Source organism: Argentina silus (genome assembly GCF_951799395.1).
Source record: "Argentina silus genome assembly, chromosome: 20".
Lineage (NCBI taxonomy): Eukaryota > Metazoa > Chordata > Actinopteri > Argentiniformes > Argentinidae > Argentina > Argentina silus.
The window spans coordinates 15,461,496-15,481,495 of NC_139674.1; the positions used below are offsets into that span (position 1 = coordinate 15,461,496).

Genomic DNA, 20,000 nt, shown 5'->3' on the forward strand with positions numbered 1-20,000 from the left:
CCCGGTCGTTACTTCGATGCGGAGGAAAGCGGTAAATAAACACCTTCACACTGTGCCGTATAATGTTACTTTCCTCTGCGTTCACTCGAAGTTGCACAGTGGAAAAAGTGGCGCAGCTGGTTTTGCTCTGACGCTGTAAGACGAATGGTCGTGTCAACTAACAGAGAGTGATTTCCTCCAAATGACAGTGTAAGTGAAGTGATGGTATAGACCCCTTGGTTATTTCCTTGGCGCAGAGTTCAATTGACTTTTCGCGTCTTCTTTTCCTGATTCGGTTTTACCACGACGAGACAGTGAGGAATTTGGGGGCGGGGAGAGAGAGGCGGGAGGAGGGACCTTTAATCATTCGGACAGAAGAACACTACACACATTATTGCGAAGGCTGCGATAGATTCCGCATAAATGAGATCCATAAATCTGTAGCGTGTAATGTAATATGGTACACTGGACCCATGTGCACATGAACGAATTTCACAGTTTTAATAAACAGATGTCCGTGTGGGTGAATCCACAGGTTCCCAAAGGACTAACACCCGCCTCTGTGCATTTTCGTAGGACCAATGACGTGAGCCCTTCTATTGGGATCTTACATAAACACATTTCCAGACCATCTGTGATTGACGGTACTTGAGACCAATCGAAGTCCGACAGCCTTTGACTGACAACAAAAGAAGCCAATCAAATAACATGTACGCACTTGCGGTGGCAAATCGAATAAAGACAAGAATACTTAAAGTTAAAAACCGCCTCCGTGAAGTGTTCTTGTGACCAATGAAGTTAAGAGTATGAAAAAAGTTTGGGAGGGCAAACTTTCTCCTGCAATAACTTCACTTTCCCTGCAATTCCCCCGTGTGGCAGTAGCCAACATGAGAATCAAGCTGGCAAACATTCTGAAATATTCTCCTCTGCAATAGATTCAAACACAGGAGACATTCAAATACATAGGAGAAACTCAAAACTTCTGGGAAAAAAATAAGTATATTATAACATTCTCGACATGATGATTACAAGGAAATAAGACATGCGTGCAGTCAAAGCCCAGCCTATATCAGGCTGGTGAGAACACCCACAGAACACAGCGATGGAAATGACAGGTCTTGGTGGTTTCAGGGGAAGATAACCGTTTTGGGAAATGGAAATGAGATCCTATTTGCAAGTAGCCACAAACAACTTGGCTTTGAAATAGAACAGAGAGATGCTGCAAAAAAACAGGTGTGAGAGAGAGAGAGAGAACAGAGAGAGAGAACAGAGAGAGAGAGAGAACAGAGAGAGAGAGAGAACAGAGAGAGAGAGAGAGAGAACAAACGTGTTCCACAAACAGAGCACTGGGGACAGTGTTAGTCATCCCCAGATTGAAAGGCCCCTGGAGGAGTCTGGTGAGCTTCAGTTCTCATCTCAGACTCTCTTCATCCATCTGTTACTTCCATTTCTGACCACTCCACACAGTCTCCATCCAACATGGCCGTGAATAACATACATAACAGAGACGTACAGGATAGAAGAACCTCACAAAGACGTGAGAGAGAGATGGGCCGCTTGTAATCACATGTTTCTGCACACTACTCAGACACACTCTGTAGGCAGTCCCGTGTCGCGCTGTATTCTGTCCCCTCAGACAGACACACAGCTCATCTTCCCCTCCTCCTCCTCCTCCTCTTCAGTCAGTCAGTTAGGATATAAAAACAAGAGTAGTTCTACAAAAAAAGTGTTTTCCGTCTTCTACCGAGCAGAAGAGAGGGACCTCCCTCAGACTCTCTCCCGAACGTTGTCGCTCAAGAACACAATGTTGTCTGAGAAGAGGGAGACAGAAACATGTCATGTTTGTCTGAGGATGTGGGGGGAAAAACAGTATGTTTACTTGAGCAATGGCTTTCCTGGCGGGTGGGTGTTATTGTGTGTGTGTGAGTGCATGCACATGTGTTTGTGTACCTGTATGTATATGTGTATATATATATATATATATATATATATATATATATATATATATATATATATGTGTGTGTGTGTGTGTGTGCGTCCTGTCACCTGCAATGATGGTGGTGGCCTGGCGTCTGACGTTGTTCTTGTCAACATACTCTCCATAATCCAGCTTCCCTTCCACCAGAACTCTGGACCTGGAGCAGGACAAGGAACACTTGGTTTCATTTCTTTAACTCCTTCAGTGCCAAGGGTGACTTTATTCACCAAAAATACATTAATTATGATGCTTCATTTTGGAGCCAATCAAAGTATTTTAATTGGGTTTAATTGTAAGGTAGATACCACATAAAACACTTGGAACACTCTTGGTGGTGAGAGTTCTGGAATTCTTTGGCAGTTGGTGAGTTAAATGGAGCAGAGTCACACTATTTTATATAGACAGGATGAATCATAGGAGGGGTGCAGTGTAGTGTGTGTGTGTGTGTGTGTGTGTCGGAAAGGGCGAAGCTGGGAGTCGAACCCAGGACTTCAGGGGAAGAGTACGTGTGCTGCAGCTGGGAATGTCACCACTAAGCCATGTTGTTTCCACGTCAGGGAACATTTAAAAATATCATACTGCAGATTTTAACAAGAGCATCAGGCTTGTTATCTCCTGACCTGACTACAAACATGTTTGTATGACACACTGTTAGAGCAGATCGTGTTCGTCAGCAGAGGTCGTTTGGTACACAGATGATTCAACAGTTGGCAGTGATGGCCCGTACCCTTTCTTCACGTACTGGTAGGCCACATCTCTGAGGCCGGGCTTGAACACAGAAACACGGTGCCATGTTGTCTTCTGACTGACATCTCCCCCTGCAGGTCACACAGTCACAACACATCTTACACTGTTTCTATCTCTCTCATGCACACGCTCTCACACACACACACGCTCTCACACACACACACACACACGATCAGTTATTATGGGATGTCGGGAGTTCTTGCCTGTGGGGGTCATCTCTCCCTCCCCGGAACGCCACATCTCGTTGGTCGCCATGGAGAAGATGGTGACGGGGTTGCGCCCCTCCACCTGTCTCATGACGGGGTCCTGCCCCACGCGGCCCAACAGCTGCACTTTGTTTATCGCTGCCAGGGGAAGACAAAGAGGAGCGCACACACGTTAGCAACCAGTTGGTGGCACCCTCTCACTCACACACACACACACACTCGCTCACACACATACATACACTCTCTCACACACACTCACACTCACACACACACTCACACACCCTCACACACCCTCACACACCCTCTCTCTCTCTCTCACTCTCTCTCACACACACACACACACACTCACACACACACACACACACACACACACACACACACACACACACGATGCCCTTTCAGAGCAGATCTCAAGTTTTACCGTCTGTATCTCCTCTAATCTCAACCATAACTTGAGGAGACACAAAACTGTAAATAAGTCTTATTCTGGCAGGACAGCAACACTGTTCTGGTCAGAGCCCAGAGAACTGAATGTTCTTTTTTTTTTTTTAAAACATATTTTTATTGGTGAAAAGCACAATGGACACAGCGCCAGGTTAACATCACCATTTATCTTTCCTTTTACATTTTCTTTTCCCCCGCCCACCCCACCACCGAACACAGAACTGAATGTTCTTGCTGTTTTTTTTCTTTCATATTTTAACATGTTGTAGGCCGTGTGCGTGCGTGCGTGCGTGCGTGCGTGCGTGTGTTCACTCACATCTCTCCAGGACCAGACTGCTGTCTGTGCTCACGTGCCTGACCAGCTGTCTCAAGATCTGGACAGAAAACAGAGGGATTAGCTAATACAGTCAGACCCATAGGGACAGAGAGGGACACAGCTGCAGAGGGGCTGAGTCTGCCTCCTAGTGCCCCCTACAGTCCAGCAGCAGGACGAGCACGCCAACATGTCATAAAGGATCTGACAGAAGTCCTCCTGGCCTAATGACAGACCTTCTGTCTTCCCCCCGGGTTCAAACCCCGTCGGTTGCGACTAATCCCCTCACCTGTGACGATGCGCTTCTCAACATCTTCTCAGTGTGGACGGACTATTTGACAGGTAAAAAGCTAGAGAGAGAGAGAAAGAGTTAGGGTGTAGGCCTAGCTAGTCATAGAAAGGTTCAGTGTTGTTCAGTTCAACCTGACAAAATACCTCCTATGAAATACACTGGCTGCAAATGTCTGTTACATTGTCTATCCATACACATCATAATGCATCGCGGACCTTGCAGATACAATGTAACATTTCCTGGTCATCTTTCCATCGGTGTCGCATCGCAGTCATGCCCGTTCCATAGCAATGAGGTTGACAAGAGGTCTCCCGCCTTCCAAACTACCAGCTACAAAACTACAATTCGTCTAACACATAACGGCTGGGCATTAGGGCCAACAATATTGCACAATTCCTTTCCCTTTGTGTAAATAATTGCGAGCAACACCTCACAACAGGAGTCTGATTAAAACTTACATGATGCAGGACTTGCTGGGAAGACTTCAATAACCTCACGTTGTGTCCGGTCCGTCGCTAAAATAGGTCCGTCAATGTCGACGGATGAAACGTTCCGCTTGTAGAACGAGATCCCTCTCCGCCTCTAGAGGATGTAACACTTCTATCGCTCCTGACTCTAACACGTGACCATCTAGGTAACACACACCGGCCCAATAGTGGCACTTCCAAATGCATAGAAAAGTAAAAATCGTAACCATTTCATCATTTATTTGTCTGGTATTGTGCCATTAAGGATAAATTAAACTCTAAATTAAACTATAATATAAATACAAGTAATGATGTGTTCCACCTTTCTCTCCTAATAGTTGTACTCACTACACCCAAAACACAAACAGATCTGGTATGCATAGATTATACAGTATTTTTATTACCAGCCATCACAAAGAGCAATGAGTTCCAGAGTTCTAGAATATATGATTACAATTCTCAGATCACAGAGAGAGAACAGACACACACACACACACACAGACGAACACAAAACCAAACTCAATAAATTGATCCATCTCTGAATTACAGCTTTTTAGCTAAATGATCACGCTGTGTACTGGTTGGTAGATTTCATCACTTGTGTAGCGGAGATGATTTGGAGTCACACTCTCATGGTGATGTAGCCCTGGTCTGAGACATGTCCACTCAAGTGTGGCCCTCAGACCTTGAGGATGTCCTCTTGGCCTAACGGTAGACGCTTGTGTCATCCACATGGGAGGACCAGGTTCAAACCCACAGGGTCTTTGCCACTCAGCAGTGTATGATCCACTAGAGTTATGAGGTGCAGCAATGAATACAGTTTGCTGAACATAATATGACACACTCTGAAGTTCCTATTAAAGTGAGATGTGCAGAAACTTGCTAAGATTCATATTCATAAGGAGCAGTGGAGGTAGAAATCGGAGGACAGGCTCGTTGTAACGCATGGAACGGAATGGAATGAGGAATACCATCAAACACGTGTGTTTGATTCCACTCATCATTCCATTCCATGCATTACAATGAGCCCATCCTCCGATTTCTACCTCCACCAGCCTCCCCTGGTGTAGAGTAAGTGCTATATAAGCCCTTCTGGCCATTCTGAATGCCGACTATCACATTCCTGAGAACCAGGCCGTGTGCGGGGGAGGGGAGGGAGGGAGGGAGGGCCGCCTCGTTCCTTCCTCCTCTACAGAATAAATAAGACACAAACATAGAGAATGAATAGCATTCATATGGGTAGATGCTAAATGGGATCCTTGGGATGACCCTTACCTTAACCATAACTCTTACCTAACCCTAACCCTAACCCTGACCCTGACCTTAAGCATAAGCTGAACCGTAACCCTTACCTAACCCTAACTATTTCAAATCTCAATCTCATCTCCAATGGGGTGACGTCAGAGATGGCCCACCCTAAGGATCCCATTTAGCATCTACCCATTCATATGCCCCCCCCCCCTCCCCCCTCCCCTCCCCTACACACACACACACACACACACAGGGACGCTTCTATGGTCCAGCAGACAGACACACAGACCAAGGCACAGTGTTCCAGAGCTCTGTGCTATTCCCACCCCTGTCAGTGTTTGAGATGCTAATTGCATACTGTACATACTGGTATATAGGCCTATACATACAGTTCTGTGTGTGTGTGTGTGTGTACGCGTGTGTGTACCCGTGTACGTGCATGCATGCGTGTGTGTGTGTGTGTGTGTGTGTGTGCATGGGTGTGCGTGCATGGGTGTGTGTGTGTGTGTGTGTGCGTGCGTGCGTGCGTGTCAGGGTCCCTGTAGGATTAGCCCCAGCAGCTGAGAGACGAGGCGTTGGGTGGGCTGGCTGATGGGGTAGCGGGGCGGCAGCTTCTCCTCCACACAGGACAGGCTCACGTAATACCTGCAGGGGTGGGAGAGCAGCACCGCTGACGCAGACGGTGACACAGACAGCACAGGAACGCAGATAAAGCTGAACACTGCCATCTAGAGGCCTCAACAGGTACCAGCGGTTAAAGAGCTTGGGAATATTGCTCTGTTCAAATAGCCAGCCTGCTTAAAAGTATATCCTTACCAGTGGGGGGTACAACTTAAACAGGCAGGTCCTAATTAAATAATAAGAAGCACGTGTGTGCCTGTAAGTTCATGGAGCGGTCACTGCCACCGCATAGTGTCCAGGTGGAGCCGTGACAAGTATTTGTGTCTGTGTCTCACCTGAACTCCTCTCTGAACTCTGTCCGGAGGTGCTGACCCAGAGGGGAGCTGTACTGGAGGCAGGCCAGCAGCACCCTGCAGCGCTGGTACAGGAGAGCAGCCTGGGCCGGGCTCAGGGGCGCCTGGGGCCCAGAGAGAACCAGGACCACCTGCCGGGTCTGGTACCCCACGAAGGACAGCTGTGGACGGGCACACACACACAGACGAGGGAGCGTGACGTAAGGATGTTTTGGGGGAACCGGAGGCTCAGTTGGAAAAAGGGGTCAAAGTTGGAGTTACACAAACAGACCTCTGTTATAAAAGACACATAATGTGTCATATACTATTCAATTCATGTGCACATACCAAGTAAGGGTGGGGCTGCAGAACCTTCAGGACCCAGCCGACAGTCAGGAAGTGCTCCAGAGAGGGAGTCCGGCAGGCCTGCAGACACACAGTCACACCATGTTTACAGCATTCCAACTAAAACACACACAGGAGTCCTCATTATACTACGCCAGAAAACCACCGGATGGAATGGGGTGTGTGTGTGTGTGTGTGTGTGTGTGTGTGTGAGTGTGTGTGTAAACAGATTCTACGGGTGATTCTATAAATGGTAGTGTTGATGTGAACTATGAGTATGAGTGATACAAACAGTGTGTGTTTATATCAACGAGGTTATTTGACACATGTTTATCATCAGCTCTGTTGTGTACGACGTCATTCTTTGGCTGTGAGTGGGAGGGGTCAGGGGTCCTAGTTTATACCAGCGCTCACCTCCTGACACAACACCACCAGCTCAAACAGGAGAGAGCACGCTGCATCCTGGTACTCTGCCAGCAAGCCCTGCAGCTGAGAGAGGGGGAGGGGGGGGGGGGGGAGAGAACATAACAGTGATATTACCATCAACAGTATCACACCACACACACACACACACACAGTGACATGACATCACAAGTCTACAACCAGGCCACACTGACCTCTGTGTGAGGGGGGGACCCCTGCCCCGGACCTGGGGAGCTGCAGACGGACCCCTGCCCCGGACCTGGGGAGCTGACGGACCAGACGGACCCCTGGGTCTGGGGCTGGGTCTGGGGCTGGGTCTGGGTCTGGGGCTGGGCCTCTGGATCACACACCAGTGCCAGTAGCAGACTGGCTGTTAGAGCACCCCTGTAGGCAGGGAGGGTCAAACACACGCTCCTGTTCAAGCCAGGTCACTGGGTCAGCCAATGGACATGACTGCAGTATACAACACAGGAGGTGGGTGGATGGATAGATAGATAGAGAGATAGAGATAGATAGACAGATAGAGAGATAGATAGATAGAGAGAGAGATAGATAGATGACCCACTGTTTAGCTGTTAGCATGTTGAGGCGTGCCGGCTCAATCTCTGTCTCTCTGAACATCAGAGCCAAGGTCTGGGCGATCAAGGTGCACAGCCTGGAGAGAGAGAGAGAGGGGGAGAGAGAGAGGGAGAGGGGGGGGAGAGAGAGGGAGAGAGGGAGAGAGAGACAGGGAGAGAGAAAGAGAGAAAGAGAGAGGGAGAGAGAAAGAGAGAAAGAGAGAGAGAGAGAAAGAGAGCACCCCTTGAGCGTGTGTGATAACACCGAGATCCTCCTCCTTACTTATACTAACAACATAATCGGTGTCAACAAGGCAGCTTACATCTCCAAGACTCCCCAGGGTTCCCTGTATAACCTCCAAGACTCCCAGGGTTCCCTGTATAACCTCCAAGACTCCCCAGGGTTCCCTGTATAACCTCCAAGACTCCCAGGGTTCCCTGTATAACCTCCAAGACTCCCAGGGTTCCCTGTATAACCTCCAAGACTCCCCAGGGTTCCCTGTATAACCTCCAAGACTCCCAGGGTTCCCTGTATAACCTCCAAGACTCCCCAGGGTTCCCTGTATAACCTCCAAGACTCCCCAGGGTTCCCTGTATAACCTCCAAGACTCCCCAGGGTTCCCTGTATAACCTCCATAAGGTGGATTAGTGGGTCTCTAGTAACCCCTAGTCTCCAGGGGCGAGAGCAGAACGCACACACACAGGTACACAAAATCACACACACACACACACACACACACACACACACACACACACACACACAAGCGAGACTTAGGCATGTCACTCACAGTAGCTGGTCAGCTGTGTGTCCTTTAGGCTCAGGCCTCTGACAGCTCTGTAGGGAGTCTTCTAGTGTCCGCACCAGGAACGGGAACATGTCACTGGACTGAGACACACACACAGAGAGAGAGAGAGAGAGAGAGAGAGACACACACACACACACACACACACACACGACTTAGGCATAGGAGGAGAAACCTGAGCGCAAACCCATAGTACATACACTCACACACCTAGGCAAGCATAACACTGGCACACACACACTCCTACAAATAAGCCAACAAACACATACAGTACTCACTCACTCACACACACGCACGCACACACACACACGCACGCACAGCTCCCTCACCCTCCAGAAGAGCTTCCTGAGGGTGGCGTTGCGGTGGGCAGCGGTACGCAGCTCCTGCAGCAGCAGGTACAGACTCTCCAGACTGATGCCCTCCAGGAGCAGCTCACCACTCAGCTGACGGAACAGGTGGGCCGTACGCTCCCAGCTACACACACACACACACACACACACACACACACACACGTTGCACAATGGCTACAAATATCAGTTAACATGCGTGCGTGTGTGTGCATGTGTGTGTGTGTGTGTGGGGGGGGGGGAGGGTACCTGATGGTGGGTTGTTTCTGTGGCGAGGCGCTGGACACCACACTGCACCTCCTTCTGTAGAGGGGGTCCAACAACAGGGTGGTCCTCTGGAGACACACACACACACACTTAGAAACACAAACTGAAGAAACAGGCAGGTAAACGTGTATATATATATATATATATATATATATATATATATATACACACAGGCCTGAGTGAGAGAGAGACAGAGAGCGAGACAGACAGAGAGACAGACAAAGAGAGAGAGAGAGAGAGAGAGAGAGAGAGAGACAGACAGAGACACAGACAGACAGAGACACAGACAGACAGAGAGAGAGAGACAGACAGACAGACAGACAGACAGACAGAGACACAGAGAGAGAGAGAGAGAGACAGACAGACAGAGACACAGACAGACAGAGACAGACAGACAGAGACACAGACAGAGAGAGACAGACAGACACACAGAGAGAGAGAGACAGACAGACAGAGACACAGACAGACAGACAGACAGACAGATCGAGAGAGACAGACAGACAGAGACACAGAGAGAGAGAGACAGACAGACAGAGAGCGTCTCACTATGATAAAGCTGTTCCAGGAGCTCTGCAGGTGCAGGTAGATCCGAGAGGTGGGAGACACAGCGTAGAGATGCAGCTCCGCCTCCCTCTCTCCCTCCCCCCCATCCCTCTCTCCCTCCCCTCCATCCCTCTCTCCGCCTCCCCCTCGCTTCAGCAGGCGGGCGAACACCGACCTCCTGCGCCTGGGAACCTGCCCCGCCTCGGAGAGACGGTGGCCTGTGGGGAGGCGGAGGAGGAGGGGGGAGACGGGGGAGAGGGGCGTGTGTTCGGAGAGGACCGGGGAGGGGGGGAGGAGGGGGAGAGGTTGAGGCAGGGCCAGTCTCGTGTCCGGGCAGGAGGCTGAGCGGGTGGTCCTCAGCTTCCTGACCCCATCCCTCCCCTCCTCGCCGCCCCTGAGGAGAAAAGGTTTTTTTAGATGTTTCTAAATCGCATCCCAATAAAACACAATAATAATTACAGCATTTGAACACATATCCCATCACGGATTATCGAAATGCAATCTATGTCTCCCCTTTCCTCACCATCTTGAATCCATTCATAGAATAATGGAGGTGATTTGCAGTCATGAGTGCTTTTTCTAATAATGTCTTAAACTCTGAGCGCTTGACATGGTTGGGGGTCGTGGTGACCTGTAGCCAGGTGGACGTAGTTCCCTGTCTGGCCACCGGGGGGCAGTGTGAGACGGTAGGGGCAGGGGGAGGGAGGAGGGGGGGGAGGGAGGAGGGAGGATGTTCCCTGGCACAGACAGCTCTAATCCTGGGGCTGGAACCAGGTACTAGGTCACTGTCTCTGGAGATCTCCACTCATCATCCTCCTTCCCCTCCCTCGCTCTCCCTCCCTCTCTTTCTCCGTCTCCTCCCTCTCTCTCCCTCCCTCTCTCTCCCTCCCTCTATTTCTCTGTCTCCCCCCGCTCTCTCTCTCTCTCTCTCTCTCTCTCTGCCATTCGCTTATCCACCTCCTTCCTCTCTCTCATCCCTCCCCTCTCTTCCCTCTAAATCCCCACTGAGAGGGAGGAGGAGAGGGAGAGAGGGAGGAGAGGAGGAGAGGAAAAGGAGTGGATCTTTCCATAGGGAGCAGATCTGTCATGAGCCTTAGTGGAAACAACCGTTTAGATAATCAAACTGTAACTCTAAAGGCAAGAATATACAGTTGACTTGTGTGTACCACTAACATAGTCCACCTACATGTACGTGTGTCTGTCTGTGTGTGTGTGTGTGTGTGTGTGTATGTATGTATGTATGTATGTATGTATGTGTGTGTTAATGACCCCCCAAGAGAGAGCTACCCCAGACACACAGAACAGCGTTTATGCATCAACCTGTTTACCAGAGACACATGAGAAACCATTTCACACGCAAACACACACACACACACACACACACACACACACACACACACGCAAACGCGCAGACAGACAAAGAGCACCTTTTAATAGGTGTTTTATTGCATTGATGTTTCTTTGTACCCTAGCAACAGGCGAATGACTCCAATAGACCCCTCCCACTTCCTCTGTTTCTAAGCACTTAGGCTCTACATCTCTACACACACACACACACACACACACACACACACACACACACACACACACACACACGAGAGTTATTAAATGATGTTAAGGAGCAAGTAAATCTGTGCTTGCTGAAGGATTACATATTGTGTGTGTGTGTGTGTGTGTGTGTGTGTGTGTTTTCTGACCTGTGCACTTATCTGACCTATATTCAGCAGTTGAGAACATGAGCTGAAACTCTCTTCTCTCTCTTCCGGAACACATTAAACAGTCATGAGCCACCTAAGCCTGCTAAGCTACCTGAGCAGCAGGGGAGGCTGCTGGGGGTAGAAATCAGAGGACAGGCTCATTGTAATGAATGGAATAAGGAAGGGTATCAAAACGCGCACACACACACACACACACACACACACACACACTTCAGACTACAGACTATAGTATTAGCCGGACACAAAGCTAGATACAGTAGATAGTCCACTTTGGTTTCCTCTTGTCCTCCTATCCTCCTCTCCTTCTGTCCTATCTATCTTCTCCCTCTCCCAAAGCCAAGGCCCAAGCCCTCCTCTCCTTTCCTCTCTTCTCCTCCTCTCCCAGAGCCCAGAGCCCAGTCCTCCTCTCCTCCTCTCTCCTCCTCCTCTCCCAGAGCCCAGTCCTCCTCTCCTCCCAGAGTTCAGCCCCCTACATTCCCCTCCTGAGGGAGTCAGGGAGACAGACCTGACAGAGACACACCCCTCCCAGTAAAACAGCTGCACAGAAAAGAATCATTGTCCTTCGGGTGGAATACCACAGAGGAAGAGAGGGAGAGAGAGAACGAGAAAACAAGAATCAGAGAACGAGAGAGAGAGAGAAAGAGATAGATGTATACAGCCCTAAACCTCTCCCCGTCACCATCCTAAGACAACAGACAGATAGACGCTGTTTGCGTTACAATCTAAAACAAAGTAATCACTTCCGTTCCTAAGCAACCGCCGCCTCACACGCAAACCCTGGCGCTGTAAAGCGAACGGCTGCCATCCAGCCGGCGATGGGAGAACGCCACACACACACCACGCCCGGTTGACGAATGCCACGTAGGAGCTTGGCGAGGACGCTGTTGCCGAGTTGAATATATACTGTATCACAACACCTCCCTCCCTGCCTGGCTGCTCAAACACACCACAACACCTCCCTGCCTGCCTGTCTCCTCAAACACACCACAACACCTCCCTCCCTGCCTGTCTCCTCAAACACACCACAACACCTCCCTCCCTGCCTGTCTCCTCAAACACACCACAACACCTCCCTGCCTGCCTGTCTCCTCAAACACACCACAACACCTCCCTGCCTGCCTGTCTCCTCAAACACACCACAACACCTCCCTGCCTGCCTGTCTCCTCAAACACACCACAACACCTCCCTGCCTGCCTGTCTCCTCAAACACACCACAACACCTCCCTGCCTGTCTCCTCAAACACACCACAACACCTCCCTGCCTGCCTGGCTGCTCAAACACACCACAACACCTCCCTGCCTGCCTGTCTCCTCAAACACACCAGGCGTCCACCTATCTGGTTAGAGCTATAGGGAAGAACAGATTATCTCAACCAGGCTATCTATAATACCAGACTATCAAGCAGGCTATCTATAATACCAGACTATCAAGCAGGCTATCTATAATACCAGACTATCAAGCAGGCTATCTATAATACCAGACTATCAAGCAGGCTATCTATAATACCAGACTATCAAGCAGGCTATCTATAATACCAGACTATCAAGCAGTCTATCTATAATACCAGACTATTTATAATACAAGACTGTCAACCAGACTATCAACCAGGCTCTCCAGCTCCAGCTCCAGCCACCAGCCACCAGCCCCATCCCCATCCCCATCCACCAGCCCCATCCACCAGCCCCAGCCCCATCATCCACCATCCCCAGCCCCAGCCCCATCCCCATCCCCATCCCCATCCCCATCCACCAGCCCCAGCCCCATCCACCAGCCCCATCATCCACCATCCCCAGCCCCAGCCCCATCCCCAGGCCCAGGCCCAGCCTGAAAGACAGAGATAAGGGCCTCTGAATGGGCCTTTGGAGGGCTGAGAGGGACTGAATGGGCCTTTTACAGTACAACAGGTCTGAATGGGTCTGTAAGGGCCGGGGTAGTAGATCACTAGAACATGGATAGCCTCTGTGATTGACACACAGCAGGGGGGTGCTCACCTCAGTGTAACAGGAGAGAGCCTCCAGCTGTCTGTCTCTGGAGGGGCCGAGTGGGTGGACATCACAGCACCACTGACCCCTGGATAGAGAGAGAGAGAGAGAGAGACAAGAGACATAGAGAAAGAGAGAGAGAGACAGAGAGAGAGAGAGACAGAGAGAGAGAGTTGAAGGCACCACTGTGTAATTGGAGGCTCTAACAGTGATGTATGTGATGTATATTTAACTTGTAGACATTTGTAGAGTGGAAAGAAAGAGAGAGAGAGTCAGAGAAAGAGAGGAGGGAGTCAGAGAAAGAGAGGAGGGAGTCAGAGAAAGAGAGAGGGAGGCAGAGAAAGAGAGAGGGAGGCAGAGAATGAGAAGAGTGTGTGTGTATGTCTGTGTATGTGCGTGTGTGCGTGCGTGCGTGAACAGTACCAGTCAAAAGTTTGGACACACCTTGCCAAGAGTGTGCAAAGCTGTCATCAAAGCAAAAGGTGGCTACTTTGAAGAATCTAAAATATAAAACATATTCTGGTTTGTTTAACACTTTTTTGTTTACTACATAATTCCACAGGTGTTCCTTCATAGTTTTGACGTCTTCAATATTAATCTACAATGTAGAAAAGAATCAAGAAAACCATTGAATGAGAAGGTGCGTCCAAACTTTTGACTGGTACAGTGTGTCTTCCCCAGTCCGGGAATCTCTGGCCCTCTAAGCAGCGTTCAGGCCTGAGCCTAACACACCCACACAGCTCCATAACCTCGTACCCTGGCCCTGACCCCGACACAGGTAAGCCCTGGGCTGGACAGAGGGCAGGGGAGGGCAGGGCTGGGGACAGGGGAACGAGTGCTGTGTTGACAAACAGATGTCCGTGGGCTTAGGAGAGTCAAGGCGGTGACGGGACAGGGAAGCCGGACAGCGATGCAGGATTACAGGGGGTTATGACACTCTGGCGGCCACAGAGGTGATAAACCCGTCACAGTGTACAACGCTGGCGCACACACACACACACACACACACACACACACACACACACACACACACACACACACACACACACACACACACACACACACACGGGGGAGGGGGTATGGGGGAGAGGAGGTGTTCTTTACCCTCCAGGGAGGGGGGCATGGGGGAGAGGAGGTGTTCTTTGAGCCACCCATCTCTCTTCCCAGAATGCTTTGGAGCGGCGTAGACAACTCGTATGTGCTGAGAGCGCTCTCGGTCCCGCCCACTCAGGAAGTCTGGGATATCATTGACCTGGGGAGCAGAAACAGTCACAGGAGATGATCAATAATCAATCAGAACGATCGAGTACCCAGGACAACTTCGAACACTCAAATCAAAACCGGCAGAGAAAGGTATGGTCAGACAGGCAGGCAGACAGACAGAGGCTTCCTCAGACTCTGAGTTCATGAAGGGTCATCAAAGGAGATTCCTCTGATGTGGTGTGAGAGGTGAAGCGTCTGGGAACAGGGGACAGGGCCTGGGGACAGGGGACAGGGACAGGGCCTGGGGACAGGGACATAGCCTGGGGACAGGGGACAGGGACATAGCCTGGGGACTGGGGACAGGGGACTGGGGACATAGCCTGGGGACTGGGACATGGCCTGGGGAGGGGACAGAGGACAGGGGACAGGAACAGGGCCATGGCCTGGACAGGGGACTGGGGACAGGGACATGGCCTGGGGAGGGGCCTGGGGACAGGGACATGGCCTGGGGAGGGGACTGGGGACAGGGACATGGCCTGGGGAGGGGACTGGGGACAGGGACATGGCCTGGGGACAGGGACATGGCCTGGGGAGGGGACTGGGGACAGGGACATGGCCTGGGGAGGGGACTGGGGACAGGGACATGGCCTGGGGACAGGGACATGGCCTGGGGAGGGGACTGGGGACAGGGACAGGGACAGCTGCTCCAGATGCAGGGGCGTCCTTCCTTCCTGAGTGTCTGGTCTGTTGCTCCTGGCTGAGTCACAGGAAACAGCCTGGTCTCATTACTGAGGCTCTGCTGCTGGCCCGCTCTACATCCTGGTCTCATTACTGAGGCTCTGCTGCTGGCCAGCTCTACATCCTGGTCTCATTACTGAGGCTCTGCTGCTGGCCAGCTCTACATCCTGGTCTCATTACTGAGGCTCTGCTGCTGGCCCGCTCTACATCCTGGTCTCATTACTGAGGCTCTGCTGCTGGCCCGCTCTACATCCTGGTCTCATTACTGAGGCTCTGCTGCTGGCCCGCTCTACATCCTGGTCTCATTACTGAGGCTCTGCTGCTGGCCCGCTCTACATCCTGGTCTCATTACTGAGGCTCTGCTGCTGGCCCGCTCTACATCCTGGTCTCATTACTGAGGCTCTGCTGCTGGCCCGCTCTACAGCCTGGTCTCATTACTGAGGCTCTGCTGCTGGCCCGCTCTACATCCTGGTCCTACCAGGCTACATCCTGGTCCTACCAGACTACATCCTGGTCCTACCAGACTACATCCTGGTCCTACCAGACTACATCCTGGTCCTACCAGACTACATCCTGGTCCTACCAGACTACATCCTGGTCCTACCAGACTACGCACGGGGCTCGTCGCACGGGGCTCGTCGCACGGGGCTCGTCGCACGGGGCTCGTCGCACGGGGCTCGTCGCACAGGGCTCCTTGTAATGCGTGGAACGGAATGAGGAATGGTATCAAACGTGTGTGTGTTTCGTGTAGCGTGATTTTGTGTAGTGTGATTTTGTGTAGTGTGATTTTGGGTAGTGTGAATTTGTGTAGTGTGATTTCGTGTAGCGTGATTTTGGATAGTGTGATTTTGTGTAGCGTGATTTCGTGTAGCGTGATTTTGGATAGTGTGATTTCGTGTAGCGTGATTTCGTGCAGCATGATTTTGGAAACACGTTTCCTTGTTGGGATCTGTCTGAGAGAAACCGTCGGCCCTTGAGGATGTCCTCTTGGCCTAAAGGTAGATGCTTGGGGCTTCCATGTTGGAGACCCAGGCTCGAAACCTGTGTTCTGGTACGATTCATGCGCTGCATGTTGCAAGCAGAGATCCCATCTGACAGCGGAGGTCAGAGTAGAAGAAGAAGTGAAGGAGTGGAGAGTGAAGGAGAGATCTCAGAGCTGCTGCTCCAGATTTCAGTACACACTTCCTGACCCTGGCAGGCTTTAGACTGGGTAAAGTCAATAGAGAGAGAGGCAGAGAGAGAGAGAGAGAGAGAGAGAGAGAGGGAGGCAAAGAGAGAGAGAGGGAGGCAGAGAGAGAGAGAGAGAGAGAGAGGGAGGCAAAGAGAGAGAGAGGGAGGCAGAGAGAGAGAGAGAGAGAGAGAGAGAGGGAGGCAAAGAGAGAGAGAGGGAGGCAGAGAGAGAGAGAGAGAGAGAGAGAGAGGGAGGCAAAGAGAGAGAGAGGGAGGCAGAGAGAGGGAGAGAGAGAGAGAGGGAGGCAGAGAGAGGGGGAGAGAGAGAGAGAGAGAGAGAGAGAGACAGAGAGAGAGAGGCAGCCTACCATAAGTAGTTTAATTGGTCTTAACAGCCAGGATCATCAGAGCACAGCATCCTGCCTCTATTTTTAGACAGACAGACAGAGCTGGCAGAGCACGGCGGATGGACACGGGTGAGATGGATTGGAAATATATTCTGCTTTTAAAGGGGCAATCTGGGATTCAAACAACAACAACACGCTTTTTGAGGGGTGGACAGCTAAGGGACGGGGTATAAGAAATGTAACCACTCTCAATTTGATAGACAGAGCTATGACTGACCGACCGTGACATCACAATGTTAACCATGTTTTGAAGCTATACAGTGTTTGTTTGGTAAAAACAAACTTATATTTTGGGCTCTCATGGTGCATGACAGTTTAACTAAGCTGATGAGGCATTTATACGTGATATTCAATCACAATGTCAAAAGTCCTCAAAGTCCCAAAATGTATGTACCCATCTCAGATTGCCCCTTTAATGCGTGTAGGCGATACTTGCTATGGATGGTGGATATCATCGGATGATGTCATGACTTCAGGACTTCAGGATGATTTCATTAGTTTACTGCAAAACCACATCACACACAATGCAGCCTAACACCATAAGTGACCCTCTATCGGGCTCCTGACATTCACTGTAGACCGCTGCCACTTCCAGGACTGTGTTACACTTCGCCTACAATGTTTCAATAACAATAACTACCTATAGGCTCCAACCCCCAGCCCCAGCCCCAGCCCCGGTCCTTACCAGCTCGATGTCCCTGATGTCGCCGAAGGAGACGGCCTCGGTGAGGGTGCGAGGCGGGTACTCGGCTAGGTAGACGCAGTCATCGCTGAGGACCACATGCATGAACACCTTGTTGACGGTCTCCGAGATCACCACGCACGGCTCGTAGGCGCGGATCCGCTCGTATACTCCCCGGTCCGTGTTCCGCTTGAGGAACGAGTCCAGTTTACTGTTCCGGCTGCACAGCACACTCCCCGCGCCAGCGCGAGCCATGGGAAAGGCGGGCATGGAGCGAGCGCACCTGTCGCTCTCATTAGATAGAGACGGGGTCGCGAGAGGCACTCTCTTTTACTTTGTCTTTTCTGTGTACTTTCTGGCTGTTAGGTTTTAAAAGTCGCGATAGATTCACGGACGGATAAAGTAACGGTGTTACTTCCATGGCTTCATAGAAGGGGAAGTGTGCGCTGAGCGCGCTCGCGTACCGACCGTCTCACCATCCAGAGTTCGGCTTCAGCGGGTAGGGATGAAGCTCGCCGCTGATTGGTTGACAAGCTGCACCCCTGTTCTTTCTCTAATTCTGTTGCTGTCCTTTGGTGTTACCGATCAGGTAGACCAATTAGATCCAATTAGATCAAACTATTCAGATCAAACCTCCAGGTGCAGCGTACGGAAGGTATTATTTGCTCACGTCTTCCATGACATCAATGTGACCGTTAGTAATATACCTAACGGATCAGCCCTACAATACATAGTCGCATTCCAAGAACAAACATTCAGTTAATTCAGTTAAACCAGTTAGGCTAACCCTAACCCTAACCCTTCATAACCCTTACAATTCAAACGTATCTGGATTGTTCTTCATTTGGAATAACTAATGCATTGCTGCTTCCCCATTAATTGAGATCAAATGTGTCACAATCTTATGTTATAAGCCAAGTGGGAAGCTTGACTTAGCAGTGGTAGCACGCACCAGTAGTTAACTCAAGTCTCAGATTTATTAATTAAATCTACTAGAAAATAGGATATATTTATTTTGACCAGATTCATAAATCTAGTCAATCTAGTCATATTACAAACAATTTGCAAAAGTCATTGAGAGTGAAATAAATAACCACTGACACAGTGTAAAAAGGTGACACGCTAGATATTGTGGTCCAGTCGTGCCACCTAGCGGACAAGAAACAGCTTGAACGTTCAACTGGAGATCAACGCTCATTTTAGGTTTTAAACCACGTGGGTAGCTTGAGGTCTATGTGGGGTGAGAAGAATTGGAGATGTGTTTTCATAAAACGTTTAATGTTGAACCTAAAATCTAGCATACAGTAGAAGCAATGTATTTTAATTTCAATACATTTACGGAGGCCGGTTGATTTCATAAACACATTATCTGAATGATGACGGCAACGCGTGACATTAAAAACATGATACAATAAATTCTAAATTTAAAAAGGAAGGAATTGTTCAATTGTTCATTGTTTGAGATGATAGACAAAGTTTAGTTATAAAAGAAAATTGTTGAATTGAAAATGCATTACAGTGTGATATGATATCAAAGAAATAGCATGACTTTTACCATACTTGTGACTTACAGTATTGGTGAGAAACCATCTGCCACAACACACCATTATCTGCCATCTAGCATCTGTCCAATGATTATTACAACACATTTGGGACAAATAAAGGATTAATTAATTGATTAATTGATTAATTCACACACACATCTACTCTGCTCTCTCTGTCTGCTGTGTGTTCTTCTTTCGTTTCCAGAAACACATGACCTGTCTGGCTTTAGCCAGGTAGAACATGGGCCCGATGTAAACACCAAAGTTAGGGAAGAAATTCATCACATCGATGGTTAAACACAACTTGTTATCCAATAGCTGCCTGCCGGACTGGACCAGGGAGACAATAGGCAGGAGTACTATGATTGGCAGGTACGCTATAGCAGCAGGTACAAGAACAGCCAGCAGGTTCACCAGGACACGCCTTCTCAGGGGCGGGGACCCACCACGGGTCTGGGCGGGGCTCGGTTTCCATAGCACCCAAACCACACCCCCGAGACAGCCCAGCATCACCAGGAAGAGAACAGACATGATGGCAGCCAGCAATATCCAGATATCTTCCAGTTCCATTAAAACTGTTTGAGAGGGGAACGTTTGTTAGTTAGGGCCCTGCGTTATTCCTCAACATGTGACCAGACC

The 20,000-nt window shown here is 49.9% G+C and overlaps 3 protein-coding genes across 3 annotated transcripts in view; all 3 read right to left on the reverse strand.

Moving 5' to 3' along the window:
• The window catches only part of creb3l2 (cAMP responsive element binding protein 3-like 2), a gene marked incomplete at its 3' end in the record, with an annotated part of 16,935 nt that extends 16,665 nt beyond the window's left edge, over window positions 1-270 (reverse strand). The window contains 1 exon segment of the mRNA XM_083691811.1: window positions 1-270. This exon segment is cut by the window's left edge and continues 158 nt beyond it.
• Window positions 271-539: 269 nt separating this feature from the next.
• ssbp1 (single-stranded DNA binding protein 1) lies at window positions 540-4,477 on the reverse strand. Its single transcript, XM_083692571.1, has 7 exons — window positions 4,418-4,477; window positions 3,957-4,017; window positions 3,671-3,728; window positions 2,908-3,048; window positions 2,685-2,775; window positions 2,026-2,114; window positions 540-1,790 (listed from the first exon to the last, which is right to left on the reverse strand). Exons 2-7 carry the CDS (start codon window positions 3,978-3,980, stop codon window positions 1,747-1,749), a joined length of 447 nt encoding a protein of 148 aa, XP_083548697.1. The 5' UTR covers window positions 3,981-4,017; window positions 4,418-4,477; the 3' UTR covers window positions 540-1,746.
• Window positions 4,478-6,207: 1,730 nt separating this feature from the next.
• cUnh12orf56 (chromosome Un C12orf56 homolog) lies at window positions 6,208-18,072 on the reverse strand (the record flags this gene model as incomplete). The annotated part of the gene is made up of 14 exons (XM_083691924.1): window positions 6,208-6,322; window positions 6,634-6,812; window positions 6,979-7,056; window positions 7,390-7,464; window positions 7,593-7,665; window positions 7,714-7,782; window positions 7,964-8,053; window positions 8,744-8,841; window positions 9,088-9,232; window positions 9,355-9,440; window positions 9,919-10,133; window positions 14,354-14,434; window positions 14,722-14,869; window positions 17,821-18,072. 14 exons carry the CDS (start codon window positions 18,070-18,072, stop codon window positions 6,208-6,210), a joined length of 1,704 nt encoding a protein of 567 aa, XP_083548050.1.
• Window positions 18,073-20,000: the final 1,928 nt, after the last annotated feature.

Bases quoted from the DNA above. Each gene is read 5' to 3' on its own strand.
- ssbp1 (XM_083692571.1), bottom strand. From the start codon at position 3,980: ATGTTGAGAAGCGCATCGTCACAG. The intron at 3,729-3,956 runs GTGAGGGGATTA...TTTTCTGTCCAG, and splicing joins TGAGAAGCGCATCGTCACAG to ATCTTGAGACAGCTGGTCAG. The intron at 2,776-2,907 runs GCAAGAACTCCC...TGTGACCTGCAG, and splicing joins GGGAGAGATGACCCCCACAG to GGGGAGATGTCAGTCAGAAG.